At 47.4% G+C, this 23,797-nt stretch overlaps 3 protein-coding genes across 4 annotated transcripts; all 3 read left to right on the top strand.

The window, feature by feature from the left end:
* The first annotated feature begins 3,987 nt into the window (after positions 1-3,987).
* Positions 3,988-5,980, top strand: LOC120682505 (protein RGF1 INDUCIBLE TRANSCRIPTION FACTOR 1-like). Its single transcript, XM_039964458.1, has 4 exons — positions 3,988-4,219; positions 4,331-4,531; positions 4,845-5,060; positions 5,153-5,980. Exons 1-4 carry the CDS (start codon positions 4,163-4,165, stop codon positions 5,429-5,431), a joined length of 753 nt encoding a protein of 250 aa, XP_039820392.1. The 5' UTR covers positions 3,988-4,162; the 3' UTR covers positions 5,432-5,980.
* A 4,323-nt stretch (positions 5,981-10,303) lies between these two features.
* LOC120681931 (RNA-binding protein CP29B, chloroplastic-like) lies at positions 10,304-12,561 on the top strand. Its single transcript, XM_039963619.1, has 4 exons — positions 10,304-10,648; positions 10,774-10,872; positions 11,333-11,608; positions 12,085-12,561. Exons 1-4 carry the CDS (start codon positions 10,337-10,339, stop codon positions 12,169-12,171), a joined length of 774 nt encoding a protein of 257 aa, XP_039819553.1. The 5' UTR covers positions 10,304-10,336; the 3' UTR covers positions 12,172-12,561.
* A 353-nt stretch (positions 12,562-12,914) lies between these two features.
* LOC120681930 (E3 ubiquitin-protein ligase Os04g0590900-like) lies at positions 12,915-22,104 on the top strand. Of its 2 annotated transcripts, XR_005678140.1 has the most exons (3): positions 12,915-13,031; positions 16,914-21,648; positions 21,781-22,104. XR_005678140.1 is itself a non-coding variant. In XM_039963618.1 (2 exons), exon 2 carries the CDS (start codon positions 20,400-20,402, stop codon positions 21,594-21,596), a length of 1,197 nt encoding a protein of 398 aa, XP_039819552.1. In that variant the 5' UTR covers positions 12,915-13,031; positions 16,914-20,399; the 3' UTR covers positions 21,597-21,958. The 2 variants fall into 2 exon arrangements, 1 of the variants encoding a protein (XP_039819552.1); XM_039963618.1 differs by having other exon boundaries at positions 16,914-21,958.
* Positions 22,105-23,797: the final 1,693 nt, after the last annotated feature.

Raw genomic sequence — 23,797 nt, 5'->3', positions numbered from 1 at the left:
TGGCCGTGGCCGTGGCCGTGGCCGAGGCCGAGGCGAGGCGCGGCGCGGCGCGGCGCGGCCGGCCGGACGGGCGGTGCGGTGCGGTGCGGCGATTAAATGTGCAATTAAATCTGTAATTAATGACCATAACCGCATCACCTAAATGACTCTGATGGTGTCCAGGTTCAACGATCCTGAGCACCTGAGTCACTATATAAGGAGTGCCATTCCCCTCATCCATCCTGCACCAGAGCACTGAGGCAACTCGGCTCCTCTCTTCTCCCTCTCCAATTGCAACAACTGAGTTCCCCAACGCTAATTTCTGCGCGCACAGAATTAGCGTGAGCAGGCCTCCGAAACCTTGCTCGCCTTGAGATCCTGCACGGGATAGGCGGGCAATCAGGTTTTTGGGTAACGCTTTAGCGTGACTGCTCAAAAATACTAAGGCTTTGCCCGATTGTCGACTACATTCTGGTGGCCGAACGACTACGTCGACTACATCTTGGTGACCGTTCTGGGACTGCACTGCGAACTTCTTCCTGCACCGATTTAGTTCGACTACTTCGACTGAGGCCAACCGAGTAGATGTCTACTCCAGTTGGTAACAGCGCAGCCAATGCCTCCGGCAACGGCCCCGCTTTAGGGTACTCCCTGAAACTTTGGTTATTTATATTGTTTATGCTTATATGTGTGATAAGTATAAACATGTTCACATGTTTTATTTTACTCCTTAAAGTCATAGAAATATTGCTAATTTATACATTTAATTTTGGAATTAAAATATACCGAAAATTGCCTAGATTTCTAACACTACTCAGTTCTCTATTGTTATGTTAAGATTCATAATTTCACGCACAGACTAACACATATGTTAACTACAGGAAACAAGTCACGCTGCTGCAGATCGTGCCCGCCCACCGGCTTTCCTGAATGAACTACATGCCCTCTTTGGCGACCGGGTCACCAACTCTGGCACGTACATATCGGGAGGTGGCATTGGTTCGTCAACACCTCCACACTTTGGATCCAAAAGGGCCCGTGGCGACCAAGAGGTTCAGAGCCCACATAAGAAGTGCTGCGAAGTTGGGGAAATGTTGGGGAAGATATCGGACAGCATTGCTGCACGGAGTTCATCTAAGGATCGTGCCCAGAACCGTGAGCAGGAAGAGGTTGATGCAGCAATGCGACTCTTAGAAGACGATGGTGTGCCTTCGGACCTCTACTTCACAGCTTTGAAGTCGTTCGAAAGCTCTGTGCTCCGTAGAGAGTTCCTCAACATGTCTGGCCCGGAAGTCCGTATTCCTTGGCTCACCTGGCTCAAGAACCAGAACCAGAAGTAGTCCTTGCGGCTTGTTTCGGCTGTCGTTTAAATGCCTATTTTATGTACTGTGCAAAACTATGTGTGTAATAAATTTGAATCTATTAACGGACTTGGACTCCTTGTAATAATCGTGCTGCTATGTTGTCTTACGACATGAGCATGTTTTCATATATGTAACAATGCATATTGGTGGTGCACTGGAATATTGATTCATCTTTACAAAATAGGACCTGATCATAGTTCTATTTGTTTACCTGTAGGTGCTCAGGGAAGCTGTAAGCGGTGGGTACTGCATTTCTTTGCAGGAAGCTGCTGCCTACCAATTAATCCATATAATTAAAGGTAATGTTGCATTTCTTGTGTTTACTACAAATGATTTGAATTTCCTACTTAATTTGGCATGTGAGTGCAGGCAGTACATGATTTTTAAGCAGTAGATCCTACACTATAAGGGCTTCTGATGCACATGAAACTCGATTTTCTAAACTGTATAAACTAAGTTACAGAGTTTTTTTTCTTGGGAGCAAAATGCACCCCAGTCCATTTACATTGCAACAGGACATAAAGTCGTAGTGCAGAATGTTCAAGTCCAGTGCATTTTCCCTATCATCTTCCAAGCATTGTTAAATTATTGTTACTGCCTACTAGCAAGCACTGGCCTCTGATACCCACTCACAGGTGGAGATGATTCACGATAAGTAGTTTCCATCATTATGAATTCATCAATTCAGTTAGAATTTGGGGTCAGTTCGATCCATGCCACTTCAATTTCTTGAAATTGGATCTCATGTTGAAAATCATGCCATTGAGTGGCATGATTTTCAACGTGACACCCAATTTCACGGAGTTGTGGTGGCATGAATCGAATTTTCCCTAGAATTTATGGGTGTGGAAACTTGAAACTAATTGTACTTGCTGGAATATCCCCGCAGAAAGGTAATTCAATTCACACTTAGTAGTCATTATTAATTGTCCCAGTAGTCCATGCAAAGTCCGTCATTTCACACTTGAGCTTGATTGGTTTTGTCTGATGCACCACTTCTAGTGAAGTACATTTTGTGAAGGCAGAACAAGCATGGAGCACCATACCAATCACAGTTATGATGTAGATAGTGACAATTCTAGTGAGAATAGTTTCAATGAATTGGCAAATGCTGCTCTGGCGGTAGGCGGTAGGTTATGCAATGTCTGGGATGATGGCCCCGGCACTGCCAACATTCAAACATGTGCTTCTGCCGGACCTCACCGGCCGACAGTGGGTAAACAATGTGCTGAGTAATCAAAACAGATGTTTTCGTAACTTTCGTCTACTTATATGTATGCTGTAGGCCTTAACGATGGGGTCATATGTGGTAATGATTAGTTGGAATTACTGTGATTAGTGGCTCATTTGATAATTATTGCGGTAATGAGTAGTGCTAATCTGTTGGTGCTGCTGTTGAGTTTGAAATGTGCAAACTGCTGCCGTTTTTTGAATGGAATCAGCCCCCATCAGTCTGATTTGAAAAGTGTAATCCCAGCACTATTAGTAGATGGCGGCTATCATTCAGCCAAAATCAGTTCACAAATGATCAGCCGAACAGCACCCATCTCCTGGACCTGACCCCGAAGCGTGACAGGGTGAGGGACTCGGGGGAGAAAAGAAAGATTGTTTTCATGGCGCGGTGCGGTGAAAGGCCCGGGTCCGGCGGGTAGGGTTGAAAATGCTCCGTTTACCGTTTAAATTGACCGTAAACTGTTTTCGTAAAAAAAATGGGAAAATAAGAAAACAAAACGGGAAACGGGCGGGAACGGGAACGAGAACGGTTGGGGTGTTTTCCCGACCGTTTTCACGGTTCCCGTTTTCAGCCGGAAAAATTCCCGCGGGAATTCCCGTATTTGTCGTAGTCGGCTGTGTTACCTGTGTTGGAAACGTTAATTGTTGTTTGCATGTGTTCCAATGTGAATTGTGAATTCGTGATTCACTTTACCTGTGTTTTTTAGTTATACGAGTTTTGTTTCCATGTTATTTATGCATAGTTGTAATTATTTTATCGAGTTAAATGTTTGAAGTGGTTGTATGTATTTTCCCGTTTTGAATTATCGATTCCCGATCGTAATCGGCATGCTCCCGACTGATTGATTCCGTTCCCGATATCTCGTAATACCGATTTCGTTTTCCCGTCCGATTTTTCCGTTCCCGTTTCCATTCCCGACCAAAAAATACAGTTACAAAAATGGTCGAGGGTTTTCATTTCCCGACCGTTTTCATCCCTACCGGCGGCCAAGCGGGCGGCGCGCACCGGGTCCGGCTAGGGGAGCAGCGGATAAGGACGACGAGCTCGACCCCGACTTGGCATGACACGAGCACAAAGCATCGTTCCCTGTTGGTAATTTAAGATTGACTTTAGTTTTCAAAAAAATTTGTGCAGTATCTGTCACATTAATTTTTTAAACACATATATAAAATATTAAATATAGTTGGAAAAAATAATTAATTACATAATTTAACTGATTTCTACAAAATAAATCTAATGATGCTAATTAATTTATGATTGAATATTAATTATTAAATAATAACAAAATATGCTACAATAACTAAATCTAAATTTTTTCACCAACTAAACACCACCTTACCACCACTAGCACTCACCGGCGCTGCCATACTTGTCGCTGCCGCCGCTTGCTTTCCTTTCCCCCGGTCTACAAAGACCTCAGCTTTCCTACCCCCACTTCTTTCTTCCAAAGCCTCGCCTTTTTCCTCTCCCTCGTCTTCCCTCGCTCGCCTCCCCTCTCCAAATCCCCCCTCCCTCCCTCGGCCCTCGCCTTCCACTCCACATTCTTCCTGCTCTACAGCTAGCTGCTTTTGGTTGGGCATCGGAAATGGCAATCGACGACGAATCGCCGCCACTCAGGGTCAACACCAGAGGCGGCGCCATGGTAACGTTTTCTTTTTGTAGCGCTCTGTTCTTGCCTTTTTCGGGGGGCTGCTCTGTTCCTCGGCGCTTTGCCGGATTGGTGCTAATGGCGGCGCCGGATCGAATGCGGCAGGGAGGAGGGGAGTGCGGCGGGGCGGAGAACCAGCGGTGGCCGCCGTGGCTCAAGCCGCTGCTGGGGACGAGCTTCTTCGGTCAATGCAAGCTGCACGCGGACGCGCACAAGAGCGAGTGCAACATGTACTGCCTCGACTGCATGAACGGCGCTCTCTGCTCCCAGTGCCTCGCCTACCACCGCGAACACCACGCCATCCAGGTGAGCTCGCATTCCTTGCCGTCGGATTGGAGCTGCCGGCGCCGTGCCCTTTCTCCCCCTAGAGAGAAACGGCGGCAGCTTCCATCCAAAGGCGCTTCTCTCGGTCTCTCCTCCTTCGCTTATTAGACTTGTTGTTCGTTGCATCCAAGATTGCAACGGCCAATCTTTCCTTAGACGCGTTGGGAAAAATCCAAGGATCAGGATAACTGACTTCCTTGGACTGGCAGGCAGCGAATGCGCATGTTCCATTCCATCCGCGGCAGCTTCTCGCTGACGGCGATGCGCGCTCTGCTTCCTTTTGTTGTGGGTGCAGATACGGAGGTCCTCCTACCACGACGTGATCCGGGTGTCGGAGATTCAGAAGGTGCTGGACATCACCGGCGTGCAGACGTACATCATCAACAGCGCGCGCGTGGTGTTCCTGAACGAGCGCCCGCAGCCGAGGCCCGGCAAGGGCGTCACCAACACCTGCGAGGTCTGCGAGCGCAGCCTCCTCGACACCTTCCGCTTCTGCTCCCTCGGGTGCAAGGTACTCCCTTGTAGCATTCCTGCCTGCCTCGTAGTCGTATGTTCGATTCGCAGCAGCATTGTGACAAAGTTCTTCTCCGGCGCCCCGCGCAGATCGTCGGCACCTCCGGCGAGTTCCGCATCCGGAAGAAGCACGCCGCCATCAGGAGGAAGAAGAGGCCGCAGCACAAGGTCGGCGCGGCGGCGGCGGCGGCGTCGGACTCGGAGGGCGACTCGTCCACGAGCACGAGCGGCGGGAGCGACAAGAGCAGCGTGGTGCAGAGCTTCACCCCGTCGACCCCGCCGGCGACCGCCAACAGCTTCCGCGCCGGGAAGCGGCGCAAGGGCGTGCCGCACCGGTCGCCGTTCGGCAGCCTCATGGTGGAGTTCTAGAGCAGCAGCAGCGCCAAGCCAATGCCACCCTCGCCAAGAACCATGGGCACATCACTGTAGCATACGCGCCCCTACATACTATCCATAGCTGTCGGATCGACCGATCTGCATACCATAGCCAGCCAAAAGGAGCTAGTAAGCAATAACGAAGGGCCCCATTGCACGCCTGCGCTTCTGGACGAGGAGGCCGGTGCTAGGCGGTGAGGCGCGGTTACTTTCATGGTAGTTTTACTCTTTACTGTGCTATAGTAACAACGGTTTGGGTTTGGTGCCAGCCTCCGAAAGGAAACGAGATAGTTGTAGCAGTTACTCTCCTCCCTCTCGTCATCAGTCGATACTGGAGTAAGTTTTGCAAGTTTTTACTATAGGGAGTAAGTTTCTCTAGCTTATCAGTGCTTGATATAGTAGTGGTAGCTGACTAGCTGTAAATATACATACTCTATATACTGTCACAGATGGGGAATGGTTCGGAGTGTAGCTCCGGTGTTCATATTCGTGTGTAATAAAAAAGGATAAGAATGGCGCTCCTGGATGGCCTTCAGTGTGAAATGTTTTGTTCGCTTGCTTGGTTTGGTGATTCTTTCTCCTCCCTCTCTTTTCTCTGCACCATTCACCTCCAGATGCTAAAGTCGGCCGTGCAATCTGCAAAGGGCTGGAATAACCTGATGGCAGCGCGGGTCACTCTTCAAGCCCTTGCGTTCGGTATCGGCGCAATGGGATCGATCGGTGCCGGCCGGCGGTTTCTGGTCCCTCGCTGGGTACGGCGAGCTGAGCCATGCCGCCTGCCTAACGTGGTTGACCCGCCGTTCGCCCAATGACAGCGGCCGGTCGACGCCGACGTTGTCGCCACCGTCGCCGCTGGGCCGGCCGGGGTTCCTTCCTCCCATACGGAAGACCGGAGATCGGTGTCCAACCGCCGCCCGCCATTGACACTCCTCTCTGCGCGCGGGTAGGCCCTCCCTCTCTCAGTTGGCGGCTGGGCGCAATAAAGTCGGCTCGATCCAGAGGCGAGATCCATGGGGTCGTACGGACGGCCGCCCGCCCAGGGATCCGTGCACAGTGCACTGGCAGCGCCACGTGCGCGCTCCCGAGCTCCGAGGACCCGTATAGCCCACCGAGGAAAGGCGAAACGTGGAGCACGCGCCCTGTTGGCCCCCTGCCGGCCTCCCGGGGGGGACGGACAGGATGCCGGCGCGGTGGCGTGCACGACAGCAGGGCTGCCGCGTCCGCTTGCGCTTGGCGTGCGAGAACAAGGCTCGCCCGTGCTTTGCAGTGGCCGGCGGGCACGCGAACGCGCGTCGCCGTGGCCCGTGGGCTCCTGCGCCGCGCCTTGTGCGCCCGCCCGGGTGCGGGCGTCAGTCCGTGTCCATGTCCGTCCCACTCGCGCCGTCGCGCGCGCCGCCCGGCGCGGCGAGGTGGCTGGCAAATGCGGCCGCGCCCACCACCACCGCGCGTGACGCTGCCGGGGACGACGCCGCCACCCACCCACCTGATGTCACTCGCAGCCGGCCCTGCCCCTCCACCTCCGTCCGTGACGCGGGCGCGCCCATCGGACGGCTGCTTATTTACCTTCCTCAGCCGCTACGGTCCTCGGCCGGCCGGCCGGCCCCAGCGCTAGAATAGGAATTACCGTGGGGATCGCTGGGCGCCACCGATGGGCCATGGCTGGTAGATACTGCTACTACTAGCAGATCAACTGGCCGGAGAAGATTTGGACGTGGATTGGATCGGATCGCCCACGAGTCACGAGTCCGGGCCGATATTTTGGGAGTTCGTACTGGTGCTATTGGTTTTCCACGACGAAAGCAACCGGGGGCCGCCACCGTACTTGCTCCGTTCCTTTCCGGCGAAGAGTTCGGCCGGCGGACGAGCCAGCCGCCTTCGACTCTTCCTGAATTCTGCCAAACAATGACTGAACCCAGGGCCCCGCGACGCGTACGTCCTCCTGTCAGATAACGCTCCCGATTTTCTTCAGAAAGGATCGTCCATTTCTTCCTCCCGGTGGTGGCCAGTGGCATGAGGGCGCGTACGGTTCATGACTTCATGTTCAAGTAGCGGCGCTTTCGCGAGCATTTCTCCACTACTCTGCGCCGGGGGAATCGGCGAATCGGCAAGTGGATGGGTGCGCTAGGGTTCTCCATTCTCATGCCCACCACCGCGCTCCCCCCCATCTCCATTTCACCGAGATAATTGAGCTGCTGCCTAGCTAGTGGTATGGTGACACGGCCAGGTGCTGCATGCCCCACTCCACTCCGCGTCGTGGGATCACCCTCTTCCGATCCGATAAATTGGTAGCAGCAGCAGCATGACTGGGCGTGGGCGATCGATCAAAACAAAGCAGAAAAGCTCGTGTGGGGGCGATGGATTCCGGGCGATCTCGGCGACGGCGAGAGGGGCGTAGCACGAGAAAAGGGCGTGCTCATGCAATGCGCACACGAATCAGTGCCCCGGCCCTTTCGAGTGGATCAGATGGAACCCTAGCGAAACTGTCATGGAACCACTTTCATTTCGGGCGATATCGCCGCTTCTCCTTGTGATAGGGCCCGTCCATCGGATCGCTTTCATTGCAGCAGCAGAGTTCGCGGGGCACGGGCGCCCGGCCCGGCCAGTTTTTTCTTCGTCGCCTCCTTCTGGATTTCAGCGTAGAGAATTCCTTTTTTTATGGACCAGCATAGAAAATTCTGCAGAGTTGTGACTTTGGCGAGAGAAAGAAGGCCACCTCACCATCGGGTTGGTTCCTACTAGAACAAACCTGCCACATAATAGCTAGTACCATTATGCCAGTACGTGGCAGTTTGAAACAATGCAAGAACGAACTGACAAAAAAATAGTGGCATGCGTGGCGTGGCATGGGAGATTCTGCTACTAGTGCAAACATGCCACTATTTTTTTTCGATGAAACAACGATAGATTGCCCGAAAAGAAAAGGGAAACAAGATACGATAATTCAGGTATGCTGCATTGCTCCACAGCGTCTAACTTTGTAGGACATCCATTAATCTGCTTTAGCACAACTAGTCATCTTTGTTCGTAGCATATCGGTAAATCCAGACGTTCCATTTTTATGCCTTGCGCTTGTAGGATGACGATTTGACTACGCTATTACCCTGTCTGAGAAAGAATCATCCGTCGCCGTCAATCTCAAACAGTAGAGCCCGTGAACAATCTGACCACCGTGACAAGATCCAACAAATACGGGAGACTAGGTTTGAGATGTCCAGCTCCAGGAGTCCAGCTCCCTGTCCTTCTGTCTCGCAAGAACTCGATGGAATCCGCAGGTGTATATATATTTCAGCTGATGGATACCCCATGATTTATGAATCGAGCTTACCTGCAGCTGTGCGTATGTGGCTTAGCTGTAGTGTGACTTGTGATGATAGAAAGGGCTGAAGGTGAAAAAGTCTACACCTACTCGACGTTTCTGAATGTATGTTCTTTTTCAAGAAAGAAAACGTTTGTTGATGTGTCTTTTCTCATTGGAAGGAAAGATCACTGAATGTGTCTTTGATTTGTTATAGGCGTCATTTCTACCCTGATAAATAAAGTAGACCGTGTCGTCAAATCCGAGCTGAAAATCGATCCATCGATCGATCGCACCTAAGTGCCGCCTCCCATTTTAGGTATTGAAACTGTTCAAGTGCTGTGTTTTCTTAGCAGATTTTTAAATGGAAAACTGCAGGGCTGAGCGTCCACAGACAATCAGACCCCAGCCTCTCACATTATCCAGCTCGCGGCAACCACATTATTATTAGGCAAAAGTCTATTTGACCTCCTCCAACTATCACCAAAGTTTGGTTTTCCTCCTACAACTATAAAACCGGGTATTTCACCTCCCTCAACTTTTCAAACCGTCCATTTTACCTCCCTCGAGCGGTTTTGAAGGCTGTTTGCTACAGTAACCGTAGTTTTGTCTTTTTCTTTTTTTAAAAAATTTCAGCTGAATCTTTGAAAAATCATAGTAAATCACAAAAAAAATCATAAAATAGAAAATCCAATTTTGTTGGACTCCACATGAGTAGATATACGCAGTGAATATATTATATGGTATACTTTAGTACAATTTTTTACTGTAACTTTAGATATATACTTTTCTGTAATTAATTTATAGCTACAGTTTTCGTCGTCCCATTATGGTGAAATTTTTATGGTGGGCTAATCATTATATGATTGAGCTATAGTAAAAATTTTATGATTATTAGATCATGTATGACTGAGTTATAGATTTATCTATAGATTCGTCTAGATTTTTCTATAGATTTATCTAGTTTATATAGATAAATCTATAGATCAGTCAAACATGATCTAATAATCATAAAATTTTTACTACAGCTCAATTATATAATGATTAGCTCACCATAAAAATTTCACCATAATGGGACGACGAAAACTGTAGCTATAAATTAATTACAGAAAAGTATATATCTAAAGTTACAGTAAAAAAATTGTACTAAAATATACCATATAATATATTCACTGCGTATATCTACTCATGTGGAGTCCAACAAAATTGGATTTTCTATTTTATGATTTTTTTATGATTTACTATGATTTTTCAAAGATTCAACTGAAATTTTTTAAAAAAGGAAAAGACAAAACTACGGTTACTGTAGCAAACAGTCTTCAAAACCGCTCGAGGGAGGTAAAATGGACGGTTTGAAAAGTTGAGGGAGGTGAAATACCCGGTTTTATAATTGTAGGAGGAAAACCAAACTTTGGTGATAGTTGGAGGAGGTAAAATAGACTTTTGCCTTATTATTATCCGAAACGAAACCAGGCCGGCCCAAAAATCTCCCGATCAGGGCAGGGGCAGAATCGTCAGCCAAGCCACGCCGTCCCAAGGCCCAGCCCCCAAAATTCCCAGCACGAACCGCCCCGGCTGCACGCCCCTCGACCCAACCAACCCTAATGGCGCTCTCGCTCGCGCGCAGCCCCCACCCCGCCGCGGCGCTCCCGGCCCCGCGGGTTTCCCAGTTTGCCCCTCCTCTGGCCCCGCTCCGCTCCCCTCGCCGCCAGCACCGGGCGCGCCTCCGCCTCCGCTTCCCGGGCACCGCCGCCGCCGTCGCCGTCGCGGCCTCGTCGCAGGCGGCCCCCGCGGCGGCGGATGAGGAGCAGGGGGAGAAGCGGCGGAAGCTGTACGTGGCCAACCTGCCCTGGTCCCTGCCCGCGCCGGAGGTCGAGAAGCTCTTCGCGCAGTGCGGCACCGTCAAGGACGTCGAGGTGAGGGCGCGCCACAGGTTTCCGCAATGCCGCGTGCACCGGCGAGCCGTTGAGGCGCGCTTTTGAATTTTCCAATTTCGATTCGGCTTTTTGAAAACAGCGCTCGTGTTTGCTTGGTGATGAAGCTGATCAAGGGGAAGGATGGGAGGAACAGGGGGTTCGCGTTCGTGACGATGTCGACGGCGGAGGAGGCGGCCGCGGCCGTGGAGAAGCTGAACTCGCATGTGAGTGTGTTTACCGTTGCCTTCGTTTGCAGTTTGCTGTTTGCACCGTGCTGTAGTTTCACGAGTGAGCATATATTTTGTCAAAGTAGCAGATAGACATACTTCAAATGCAGATGCAACTAAAAGATGGTTGTTACATTACTTCTTACGGCAACAGTTGACACCACTTTGCATTCTCCTCCGCGGAGGCTTTCAGGAATTTCAGCAACTTACTGAATATTAACGGCTTGCACTCCACGTGGACATAGATTTACATGTAATCTCACTTTCATGATTGAAATTTGTACATCGTGAGCCCAGTTTATCAGTCTAATTGATGTTTTATTCAATGCGCTTGTCGTTAAAATGGTGCCACCTCGAGGTTTTCTCCAAAATAAGATATAATAAAAAAAATTCTTAGCTCAAGAAATTCACCCAATGGATCTCTTATACTAGTTTCTGCATGCTCAATATTTTGTAGGATGTAATGGGGCGTTCAATCAAGGTGGAGTTTTCAAAGAGCTTCAGGAAACCCGCTCCACCTCCTCCTCCGGGCACCATTATAGAGAGGCACAAGCTTTATGTGTCCAATCTTCCATGGAAAGCGAGAGCTCCTGATGTCAAGGAATTCTTCTCAAATTTTAACCCGCTTTCTGCTAACATTATCTTCGATAATGGAAAAGCAGCTGGCTACGGTTTTGTTTCCTTTGGGACAAAACAAGAAGCAGAGGCTGCTCTCAGTGAGCTTGATGGAAAGGTGTTACATAGAAACATCTGCTTTTATGTTTTACAATTTACAGTTAGAATGTTGATCGACCATTGATACATCAACTGCTGCGACTATGTTTGACCCAACAAGCTTGATGTGAATGTTTTTCATTTATATTTTACATATTATTACCTTCTTTTTTGTGTGAGGATGTAGCATGCCTCCTTTGACACATATCTCATCTAGATACAAATAAAAATGACCTATCAGCTATAAACTGTATTGGTTTCCCCTTTATATTGTGGCAAGCTGTAATGTTTGCTGTTAGTTGCCTTGCTTGTTCTCTGTTTTAGAGACCAATAGTCCCTTACCATTGGCTTACAACAACAAACCTGCTATCATACAGTTACATGTTTGCTCTATTCCTTCACATCTTTTATAAAATCAAAGGCAAGATGCAATAAACATGCACACCAATGACGAAACCTCTGAGGTATCACACTTATCTTTTGTCCTTTATGTAGGAACTCATGGGAAGACCTGTTATTTTGAAATGGAAGGAAAGTGGCGATGATAAGGATGAGGTTGTAAAAGCTGGTTCTAATGAATAGTAGGTGGGCCCCCCTACCGTTAAAAAAAAGGTTTTAAAAGCTGACGGTGAAGTTGAAACAGTAAATACTGAAGGAGCAAGTGTGGATGATGCCAGCGATGATGGAGGTGAAGATAAACAGGAATAGTCAAAAACACTATACTGTCCTACAGGAAGAAAGTTTCTTCTGCCATATTGATATAAGCACAGATATGGAGCCTTGTTGTACAGCTAGAAGTTTTTTCCCCATACTTCTTGGTGTGTGAGTGCATCACCATTGTGCCTTTAATTGCACTTATCACTCATGGTTGGTACTTGAATTAATTTGTTTCTGTCGAAAATTTAATTCCAAGACAATCATCATAAAACTTCTCATTAATGGTATGCATTGAGAAATCTTCGATGTGCTGTATGTAGTTTGCTTCCCTACTTTCTTCTTGCTGCTTCCTGAAATTTTCTGTACTTCGACATTTACCTTGCAAATTGCAATCATGAGTAGATTCAAGCAGCATGAGCAGTCAGGTATCACCTTGCGACTCAAATCCCTTTCATAATGGTGGGGTAATGCACAAATATAATTCTCAATTCATTTAATTAAAATTTGAAGCTTGGGAGAAATGTTCCATGAGTACACACCTGTCATATTAGGAGCATCTAGGGGAAAAGAAAACCTCCAGTTCCTAGAATATATTTTAATTGGCAAGTAATTGCTATTTTATTTCTTGTATAAACTCAGATCTGGCTTCTTCTTCTTTTTATTCTAGATGTGGATTAGAGGTGACAATCATGATCAACAGTTCAATTGTCATTGTTTGCCTTGATCCTGCAGACTGCAGTCCTACTAAGGAAATGGCCACTGAAGAGCATTAGCTCTGACTTCAGGTGAAGCAATGTTTATATTCCAATACTGTTATATTTTTGTTGTGACAATCTCTTAACACGATTCTTGCACCAAAAGGTGGCCAGCTAGCGTGGCCACGCCACTCGTTTTTCCCGGTCGTCCGATCGGGCAGACAGACGGTCCAGATCAAGCGAATTCCGGTTGTTTTGCAAAAGAGCCCTCACTTTTTACCGAAATCAACCCGCAGTTCTCTCTTCCTCTTCCTCTTCCCTCCTCTTCAGCATCGCCGCCGCCGCCCCCCATGCCGGCGCCGACGGGGCCGCCCTTGCCCAGACCGTCGGATCCACATCCACCACATGCACCCTCGCTTCGATGCCGGCTTCCTTCGCCACTGCGGGGTCAACGCCTTCCCGCTCGCCGACACGTCCCCGGCGGCCACCTCGGCCCGTCCTGCGAGTCGCTCGCCAACCAGAGCCCGCGCAGAAGCTCGTGGTACCGCACGGCTTCTGGAACCCTTCTTCCATCGCCGCATCCTGAAGTAGGACTGCCTACATGATCTTCGTCCCCTCCGCCTCGCCGCTTCGATGGATGCCTGCTGGATCTCAAACAGCCGCACGAGCCGATTGGGCCTCCCTCGGCTGCGACGCGCCACCGGAGGCTGCCGCGCCTGGGCCACCGGGGCGCGACTCGCCCTCCACTTGGCCGCCGGCTGCGCCCTGGCCTCGCCCCGCGGCCGCTGGGTGCTGCCCTGGCCGCTGCGCCACGCGCGACTGGCCCTGCATGGCAGGCCGGCCGCCCACTACCCGTGTTGAAGGAGGTGAGCACCAAAGGGAGACCATGCCTGCGCGCCTCAGCATCAGATCATGGCTACAGCTACGGCGACGGACTCCAAGAGCTGCATGGACGCCCTGGTGGTGAACGGACGCTGCACACCTATAACCTCTCCCGCCCAGGACCCGCTCGACGGAATGCCTTGCCCGCAGGCAAACCAGCTCTCTGAGTCCTAAGCGTGAATGTGGTTTAGCAAATCCCAATATCTGCAAAGTAAGGTCTTTTGCTTCGAAGAAGAATCAATTACTAAGATAATATTGTAAGCTTTCCGTTTGATTCAATTTTAGGAGCATTTTTTCCAACCCAAATTTATTCTAATAAGATGTCAAAAACGGAGTTCGCATGTCGCAAGTTCAGTTCTTGACAACATCAAAATGGTTTCTCCAGCAACCTAATTTTTTGCAGCTTCCATTCTGTTTCTGCAGACTGCAGCGCCACTGCCGCTTCCTCTGCTCTATGCTTGACCAAATGAAGAGATGAGGAATAGAGAGGCAACAGGCAGCAGAGGCAACTTTGCTTGCTGCGTTTTGGCCCACACGGTTGCGTCCTCCCCCGTGGTACCAAGGATGAAGAGGAGCAGCAAGAAGGCATTTCCACGGCCTAACGCGATGGCACGAGAAGCCAAGGTCCCTCTCCGTGAGCGGCACTGACTGGCGACGGGAACGTGAGGCTGCTGCAGCGGCTTCAGACCCTCACGTTGATGAGCTCAGAAGGATGCAGCCACGTGAAGGACAAGGGAACGATTAGCAGCCAGCCATGGTTGGTTTGGGGGGAACACAACGGGGCTCCTCCCTGCTAGCATCAATTTCTATCTTTAGTTTGACGAAGCAACTAAGGTAATGCACTACACTGGTTGGTGCTGTAAGCTCTTCTTCCTGTGCTCACTAAGTGCTCGATCAAATGTCAGATAGACATTTCTTCCAGGTTATGTAGAAGAGTTGTGTGATGTGCGTGTGTTTGATTTAGAGAAACCTTCGGGTAACCTAACTGTTCTTCCCTTAAAAAATAGACAAATTCGTTGTTTTCAGTGATTTCCTTTCAAGTTGCTTATTTCTGATATACTAATGGATAACACAACTAAAAGGCCCAACAACTAATTGTGTTTGATGATCAAATGTGTGATCTATAGGCATTGACCCTACTGTTCTTGCAACCAGGTGCGCAGATTTCTTGCAAGCTGTGTTTCCCAAAGGCACTGAAACTCTGATATCCTTCTGCATATTTGTGGAACTGAATGCAACTCAGGTATCCTCGTACATATCTGTGGAACTGAATATGCCCAATGTTGTGAGATACAAGATATACTGCGAGAGGCACAGATGATAATTTTCAACTGTACGTGCCACAACGGCACAACCTAAAGGTTTTTCAAAATACATATCAATAACATCCGTTGTTACATACTCTGCTCAAAATATTAAAAGCTCTTGTACATTTCTGCTACTCATCCTAAAAAAAAGTTCAATAATTGTACAAAGAGCAATTCATCTTTTTTCTTTTTTTTTGCAAAATAGGGTAGATTATACTCCCTCCGTTCCAAATTATAAGTCATTCCAAGAATCTTAGAGAGTCAAACCATCTCAAAGTTTTGACTAAAATTATAGAGAGAAATATAAAAATTTATGACATCAAATAGGTGCACTATGAAAATATAGCTAACAAAGAATCTAATGATACTTAATTGGTATCATAAATGTTATTATCTTGTCATATAAATTTGGTCAAACTTGAAAATTTTTGACTCTCCAAGATTCTTGGAATGACTTATAATTTGGAACAGAGGGAGTATATATTAATAAAGCACAGTTCATCCCCTTTTGCATAAAGGACCCTATAAGAAATAGAAATTACATCGAGGTCAGTCCTGTAGCAAATCCACCCGTCCTCAAAAAAAGACCACCCGTTGCCATCGCCGAAGACTCCAAAGCATTTGTTCATACTCATCCAAGTATAAAGAAAAATAAAAGAAAAAAAAGCTAACGAGGGTCATGCCGCGAGCATTTCTAGTATGTACTTAATTATATTACATAAGGGATGAAATTTCTCCTGCTGAGACAAGTTTTTGATCTCCTAATTTTTTATTAGTTCTGCATTACTTTAATTTCCCGGTGAGGTTTTCTTTATGTGCATCTCTTCGGCACGTTGGATGGCACATGTCCTTACTTAAGTCTGTAACTAGCAAACTAGGGTTGTTTCTTGACAGATCTAAGATTTTTTGGACCTTGTAAATTTGGCCAATTTTCTTTCAACCCTCAACTCCAAAAACAGATTGCTTTGCACCCTTGTGCTTGAAATATCTCCTTATCTTGATCTGTCTTCACTGTACAGGACCAGATCCTACCTAATTGTAACTCCATGATTTAGTGATGGAAGTTGTTTCTCCTTATTCATTTGCAAAAATGTAAAAAAAAACTGCACTCTTCTCTCTCCAAGTTTGTTTAGTTAAGTTCAACTGTACTTTTTTTTGTTATTGACCTAATTCATTATAACCCTCTACTGAGTTGATGTAGTTACCATTATATGGTTACTGCAGCATGGCCGCATGGGTTTCTCCGTCACCCCGGAGAACCATAGTAATAATATTCAATTCTTAATGTTGAATGTGATCATTCAACAAGCACAAATCGGTGAGCTAAATAAATTTTAAGGTCACATAAAAAACAGAATATTCTCAGCTTCATCAGTGTTCGGCTTGTGTTCAATAGCTGAAGGATTGCCTTCTGTCTGTCTATCTGTCTGTCACTTGTCCCCAATGTATTTATGCTTATGTTACTCAACCATAACTCAGCTATATTAACTATTGAAGAGAATTAGATAGCATCCATAGAACCTAGTGCATGTGTAATGCTCGTATTTTTCGTTTGTCAATGACCCTGCTTGCTTTGAAGTTCCATTCTCCATGGCTTCATTCTAATCCTAACAAAGCTTGCCAGTTGCAAGCTAAAACTAAGACCCAAAAAAAGTGTTTTTCTTTTTACCATGGATCTTCCTCTAATCCAGCCCAATGGACTGTATTTCAGTACTTCATCTCACTGTAATCATTCCATGACCCCTCTAAATTTTTTATAGACCTGTTTTTATTTTTCCTCCAGGCAGTACTCTGATGATGTTCTCCACTGAAGAAACTCATCATTTGTAGCTGCCACTACAAACTACACCAACATGCCTCATTGTTTTCTATTACAATTTACAGCCAGTTGGGTCTTGATAGTTTCTACATTTGATTTGTCAGGATAAAGAATTTTGTTTCTCTGCAGTACTCGGTAACTTTTCAGTCTATCTATATCCAAGATTTCCTAACTCATCGAAGCCAATGGTCTAAAAAAAATCATCAAAGCCTAGGATAGTTTGAGTTTCCTGTTTCTCAACAAAGTAGTAATTTATACTGTATATTATTACGGCGAATATCATATGCCATTCATTCTCTTGGTAGCGCGCCAGTGCTGATTTAGTGATCACTTATGTGGTGCATTGCATTATGCACAAGTACTTGTTTGTGGAAGAAGTACCTTTCCCAAGGACTGACTGTATATTGTTTATTGCATTATGCTTATTGCTATTTGTGTCTGAACTTCAAAGTCACTCACAAGTACTATGTTTTTTTTTCTGCTTAATATATTGATGCGCAGTTCTCCTGCGTGTTCGAGAAAATATGTTCTTTTGTGAGAAATTGATTTCTCCCCAGCATCTTTCATGTGGCTGCATGCATCACTGGATAGAACATGCAACGATATTGTTGGGATGTACTCCCTCTGTAGGAAATTACAAATTGTATTTTGTTTCTTTGGACAGGGCTTTAACCAAAATTAATTAATTAATATGCATCCTTTTAATATGAATATAATAACATCAACTTTGTGTCACAAAATCATTTATTAGTAAAGTACCTGATGGCAATGAGACAATATACGCCTTGTAATTTCAATGGAGGGAATAATATTCAAGTGCCCCCGGGGGAACCTGTTGAAAATCGCTTCAACAAGTCCATTCAAAACTTTTAAAGAAAAATCTAGAAGTTTGAACTTGAAAGTTTTTCCAAGAGATATTTGTGAAATAGTTTCAATCTCACCAAAACAGGAAAGTGTAAGCTGTTGTTATGCTTAGAACAATTGTTGAAAAGATGGAACTGACTGCAGTATGGTCCTGTTCATAAGAAGTTGTAAGATATGATGGTGGCTACAATTATAATTACCACACACCAGCTTTTCGGGATGTCTGGTCAATGAGAAGCAAAGTGGCAGAAGAGGTGCATATTTAACTCTACGTAGTTTAAAGCAGCCGTTCCCACAAATTTTAGGGGACTAAAGTGGGACGGATTGATGCAAACTGATATATGTTCCTTTTTTTTTGTAAAAGCAAGCTCAGGTGGTTTGTTTTATCTTTTATTTTTTCCTAACCTCAAAGGAGTCAAAGTATTAAAGCTACCTCTATTGGTCGGACTAATTCTTTTGGAAAAAAAGGATGATACTGTTTCTCTTTTTGTTGTGGTCCACCACTTCATCCGTCTTCTCCTAGAAACATTCAATTAGTTCATTTCCACATATACAAACAGGGGAAAAGAGAAATTTGAAAGTATATCATTCTTTTGTGGAGTGAATGTTCTTCACGGAGGAATATAAGAATAGATGATAGACATCAGAATCAGCTAACTTGGTTCTCCTGTTTAAACTTTTTGGAGCCCTGAACGATTAATCTACTAGTTATCATGCAGTTGTTTGCTTGGTAAATTAATATTTTGATTGACATGTTCTTTTCAAACTATCCCTGTCTAACTTTTGTACACCCGCAATTAAAATGTTAGTTTGTTCTACAGAAGCATAGCTATTCAATTGCTTTCCAAATGAGAGTAACATGACATGTTAGCCTTTTCCCAATCCTTTGATCATGATTCATGAATCTCAGAAATTATCAGGTAATTGCATTCCTCCAGATTATACAACAATTAAGTGGAGAGAGTGTGACTGGATGTTCTTTTGTAGTTAGCCAGCAATATGGTCGCACTTAGCTTTCACTGCATGGAACCATACATGTCCCTTTGTCTGCATGTGTCCCAAAATTTGTCCCTTGTTTCTGTCAATTGTCATGCATTGGCTGCACTGGTATCCCTGTTATGTGACAGTTATGTGCTGATCAAGATGGAATGCCAAAGAATATGGGAAAATATTTGGGGTTTTCAACTATTTCTGAATACCGAATCATCTCTGTCCAACTTAGACTATAAAACGGTACCTGCTCTTCATTTCTTTAAGGTAAGCTCGGTCATGTGGCACTGCCTTCATTTAAGATTGATTTGCATTTGGCATGAGGCTAAACTGTATTGTATGCATGTATCCAGAATGCCAAATTGCCAATCCAAATTTCCATATAACTTTGTCCTCAAGAAAAAAGTAATTTTCATATATCTTTGGTTTAAACTGTCCTTTTACTTGAAGTACAAGGGATGTTGTTTTCATACAAGCGCAAGCTATTAAGGCTTATGTTGACACCATAACAAGATTAGTGTCATAAAGCGAGAAGTAAATTCAAAGAAAGGTGTTGAATAGTGGGAGTAATCATCATCTTTAGTTACTTGAAGAGACAAACATGATTGTTGAAGGAGAGACCTCATGGTTTATGATACAGCACAGTCCTTGTTTTTGGAGGTGAAACAGTAGTGGTACCAGCGTTGTCATTGACAGGGGTACAAGATAATGGAAATTTAATAGCTTTACCTTTATGAAGTTGCTTCTTTGACACTTAGCAGAGCTTTGAAATGTCCCCTTGATTCTCTTTATTTTTCAAGTGAATTTGACTGATCAAAGCTTATAGAATATAATTATTCAGAAAAAGCTTATAGAACATCAAACTTAGAAACCGAAAAACCTTGCAATAAGAGCAAACCAGGTGATTGGTTTCGTCTATCACATTGATAAAGGTTTAATACATTTTCACACTGATAATTATTATTTTTAATTTCTTAACTCTTTCAGTTGAACCTTGTACTGATAGGCTTCATTGATGCTATTGCTCTGCTTCTTCTTTTTGTTCTTTTGGTGTGAGGAGCGTATTACTCTATTTATGTTTGCTATTCATTTGTTATTATTATCATATCAGACAGATATATTGTCTTCCTCATCTAATGTGTGTGTGGCGAAAGGGGCATCGAAGTTAAAAGAGGAAAGCAACAGAAGCAGACAGCAGGCAGAGGAAAAGAAAAGGAAAGAAGAGCCGCAGCACCAAAAAAACAAGACAAAAGCAAATAAGGTCAGGCCCCAACCACCACCATCTCTCCACGTCTCCCTCCATCCCTCCCAAATTCTTTGCCTTGCAACGAAGTTTCTCAAAGCCAGGAGCGTCATCTCATCATCTGATCTCTCCCCATATCCTCTCACAATTCCCAACACTGAGAAAGTACCATGGATCCAAGGCACATCTGTCCTATCTCATCTCATCACAATGATTTATCCCAGAAACTCACAGAGATGCTCTGCTAGCAGCACCTGAACACTCAGTATCAGAGACTGAGTGAGGTAGCTAACATCTCTCTCCGTTTCTCCTTCTACCATTGCTGCTTCTGCCAGAGCTCGTGGTGGGAGGCAATGGCCTCTTCACCACTTGCAATCTCAGGGGCACAACCTACATGGGTCCCCTATGAGGCAACCAAAGATTGCTCTCAGGGCCTGTGCAGCATGTACTGCCCGCAGTGGTGCTATTTCATCTTCCCTCCACCGCCGCCGTTCGACGTCGGCGGACCCAGCCCCGACGACTCCGGCCCCGTCTTCTCCCCGCTTGTGATCGCTATCATCGGTGTGCTGGCCATCGCCTTCCTCCTCGTCAGCTATTACACCTTCATCTCCAGGTACTGCAGCACCTTCGGTTCCTTCCGGGGCAGAGTCTTTGGCCCCAGCTCAGGTGGCGCTGCCCGTGGCGGCAACGGTGGTACCGGCGGCGGCGGTGGAGGCCATGGCCATGGACAGTCCAGGAGTCAGGAGTCCTGGAACGTCTCGCCGTCGACCGGTCTGGATGAGGCCCTGATCAGCAAGATCACCTTGTGCAAGTACAAGCGTGGCGACGCCTCGGTCCACACAACGGACTGCTCGGTCTGTCTCGGCGAGTTCAGGGACGGGGAGAGCCTCCGGCTGCTGCCCAAGTGCAGCCATGCCTTCCACCAGCAATGCATCGACAAGTGGCTCAAGTCGCACTCCAACTGCCCTCTCTGCCGCTCCAACATCACGTTCATCACCGCGGGGATGCGGATGGCGACGCCGGAGCCAGATGGCCGTGGTCCAGGCGAGGGTGTTGGGAGGGACAGCCATGCAGCAGAGGTGGTTGTGGTGATGGATGACTTGGAAATCATGTGCGAGGAGCAGCAGAGCGTGGCGGGCAGCAGCGATGGTGATGATCATCAGGAAGCAAATGGTCGCCCAGCTGAGGGAATGGACGAGGCCGACAGCAAGGCTGAGATCAGAGAAGAATGCTCGCCGCCGCCGACGCTGAGGAGGGTCCCTTCGCCGTCGGACGCGAATCCTGACATCCGGATGTCCATCGCCGAAGTTCTGCAGGCCAGCATGGAAGACGAGCTCGTGGCAGCCAGGGAGAGCGGCCTCCTTGCAGGTGGTACCGCCGGCACGTCAAGAGGGTGCCATGGTGAGAACAGTAAGGAATGGGGGCGCAGCAACCGGCGTGCATCGCAGGACGCCATGGACTCCGTGGCGACGAGGAGGCTGCCGCCTGCCGGGCGGTCGTGCTTCAGCAGCAAGAGTGGAAGGGGAAGGGATCCAGATCTTCCGATGTGAGCTCTCAGTTCAGAATTTCAGATTTCACCTAGGATTCTGGGCTGGGCTTTTGTTTGTTTGCAAGATGGAATGTGAACAGAAAAAGCAGGGACCAACTCGTGGCAATGTGTTCATCACTGCATCATGTGATGCCACAGGCGAACTGTTCGTCTGCAATCCTCGGTGAGGCCTCTTCTGCTGCTAGTTTATAGGCCTTGGATAGGTTCTTTCCTGTTCTTCTGTTCTACGTATTGTGGCGTCCTACATGGCTAACATTCCATTCTTTCAGTGGACATGTTCTTACTGCGAGTTCAGTAACATGCCTACAGTTTTCTGCCCCAGCAATTGCTATTCAGTAAAATGCTGAGCACAAAGTGTGAAAACTGACTGTGCAGTGGTTTAGGTCTCTCGTCCATAGGTGGAACCCTTTTCTTTGGTCTAACAAAAAATTGCAGGAATCCTCCCTTCATCGATGATGGACCTGTAGCACAACCAGAAAAGCTTGTGTGAGATGAGATCTTTGTTGTCACTGAAGTTTCCTGTGGTCCATCAGATCCCCACCCATGAACTAGCAGCTCACTCCCAACAAAGCTGCAACCGACACTGCTTTAATCCTGGGGTTGGAGTGTCTGTTTGTTTTTGTTACCCGTGTAGCAGTATCACACTGTCGCTGCATGATCCGTGCTCAGATCGATCTCTCAGCCTGTGACCGATCAGAATCTGATCCCCCCTCCGCTTTTGCAAAAACAAATCGATTCCTTATCGGCGACCACACTGGCCGCCTTTAATTTGTTCCCCGATGCAATGCTGACAAAGCAGTGCCGCTGAAGTTTCTGTGGCAGAAGCGATGCTGGAATCTTCAGATATTACGTGAGGGCCTGGGTAGCATGCGGTCCGTTTGACCCCAAGAGGAGAGAGTGGCCACTGAGCTATGAGACTTTTTGATGCTGGAGCCACGAGCTCATGATGATGCTTCTCAGTGTTTGTTCAGTGCTCGGGAAGTCTGGAACTCCGGATTTCCGTGTGAAATACCTAGCTCCGGGCACGTCGCTGTGAATGTGTGTACTATGCTAGTATCCTAAGATTGATTGGTGCATGGGTTTGGTCGTCTGATCTTGTCACCGGCCTGCCTCGCTCGGACCTGACGGCGCCTGGTTGATTGGCAACTTGCTTGGAAACAGTATCAAGTCGAAGGGGGCGTCTCTCTCCCTCTCGGTGACCGGTATCCGTCGCGATCGCAGGCCAATTTGGATCGTCGGATCGGGACCGGGCTCAGGCTCACGGCAACACGACGTGGATTGCTCATTGGTGACCTCCACGATTTCTCTTCCTCCCCCTTCCGCACTTCGACTTGCTTGGATGCTTTGATCGCAACTAGTTCGATGCGGCCTCTCGATTGATGATACTACCAGAGAGACAGAACGCGTGGCCCAGGCATCGTGTTCCGCCATTGCTGGTGCTTTTAGGTCCTAGACGACGGCCGCGCCGAGCTTCGCCGGCGTCGCGATCACCGTAGCCCCTGCAGTGGAACAGTAGCTAGCGGCGGCGGCACCCACTCAGGCAAGTCCTCAGCGGCTGGCAGCCATTGGCCGCACGTTCTTTTCTACAGTGGTGCCTTTTTTTTTTCCTTTTGCCTTTGTTTCGAAAAGAATCGCAGCGGGGCTACCGGCGGCGGAAGGAAATCGAGTCAAAAAGGATGTGTGGGCTCGCCGAGATGCGTCTGGGTCTCGTTTCCGTCCGTGTCCACGCTAAAGAGAGAGAGAGAGAGATGCGAGGGCGTTTTCTTTTTCCGAAAAAAAATGGCTGTTCGGGGTACCTGCTTTTTTGGCCCAGCCCAGCAGGATGGGGTAGAACGTGCATTTTTGGGCCCTGTTATGGTTCCAGCCCAATTGAAGGGAGAATACCAACCCAGATGGGCCAGACGAACCTCCAACATTGGGGTGACCCTGACCAGGATGGGCCAGACATCCGGGCCAGGCCTTTCTTCTTGGTTCTAACCTTGCCGCCGGCCGCGGGCGCTGGGAGCGATTATACATCGCTTTAGGTGATATTTACCACAACCATCGCCTGAAGCTGACTGTTTTCCACTGCTAGATTGAGTGTAAAGTTGATTGAGCTGAAATTAGGCCCAACTGGTTACGGATCCCCACATATAGATCGATCCAAATTTGCGCGGATGTCTCTGGTTAAATTGAAGAGAACCTATGCATGCACAGGTAGAC

The sequence above is a fragment of the Panicum virgatum genome, chromosome 7N, assembly GCF_016808335.1.
Source record: "Panicum virgatum strain AP13 chromosome 7N, P.virgatum_v5, whole genome shotgun sequence".
NCBI lineage: Eukaryota > Viridiplantae > Streptophyta > Magnoliopsida > Poales > Poaceae > Panicum > Panicum virgatum.
The sequence above is the reverse complement of the archived record's forward strand: the minus strand, read 5'-3'. Positions and strand labels throughout refer to the sequence as shown.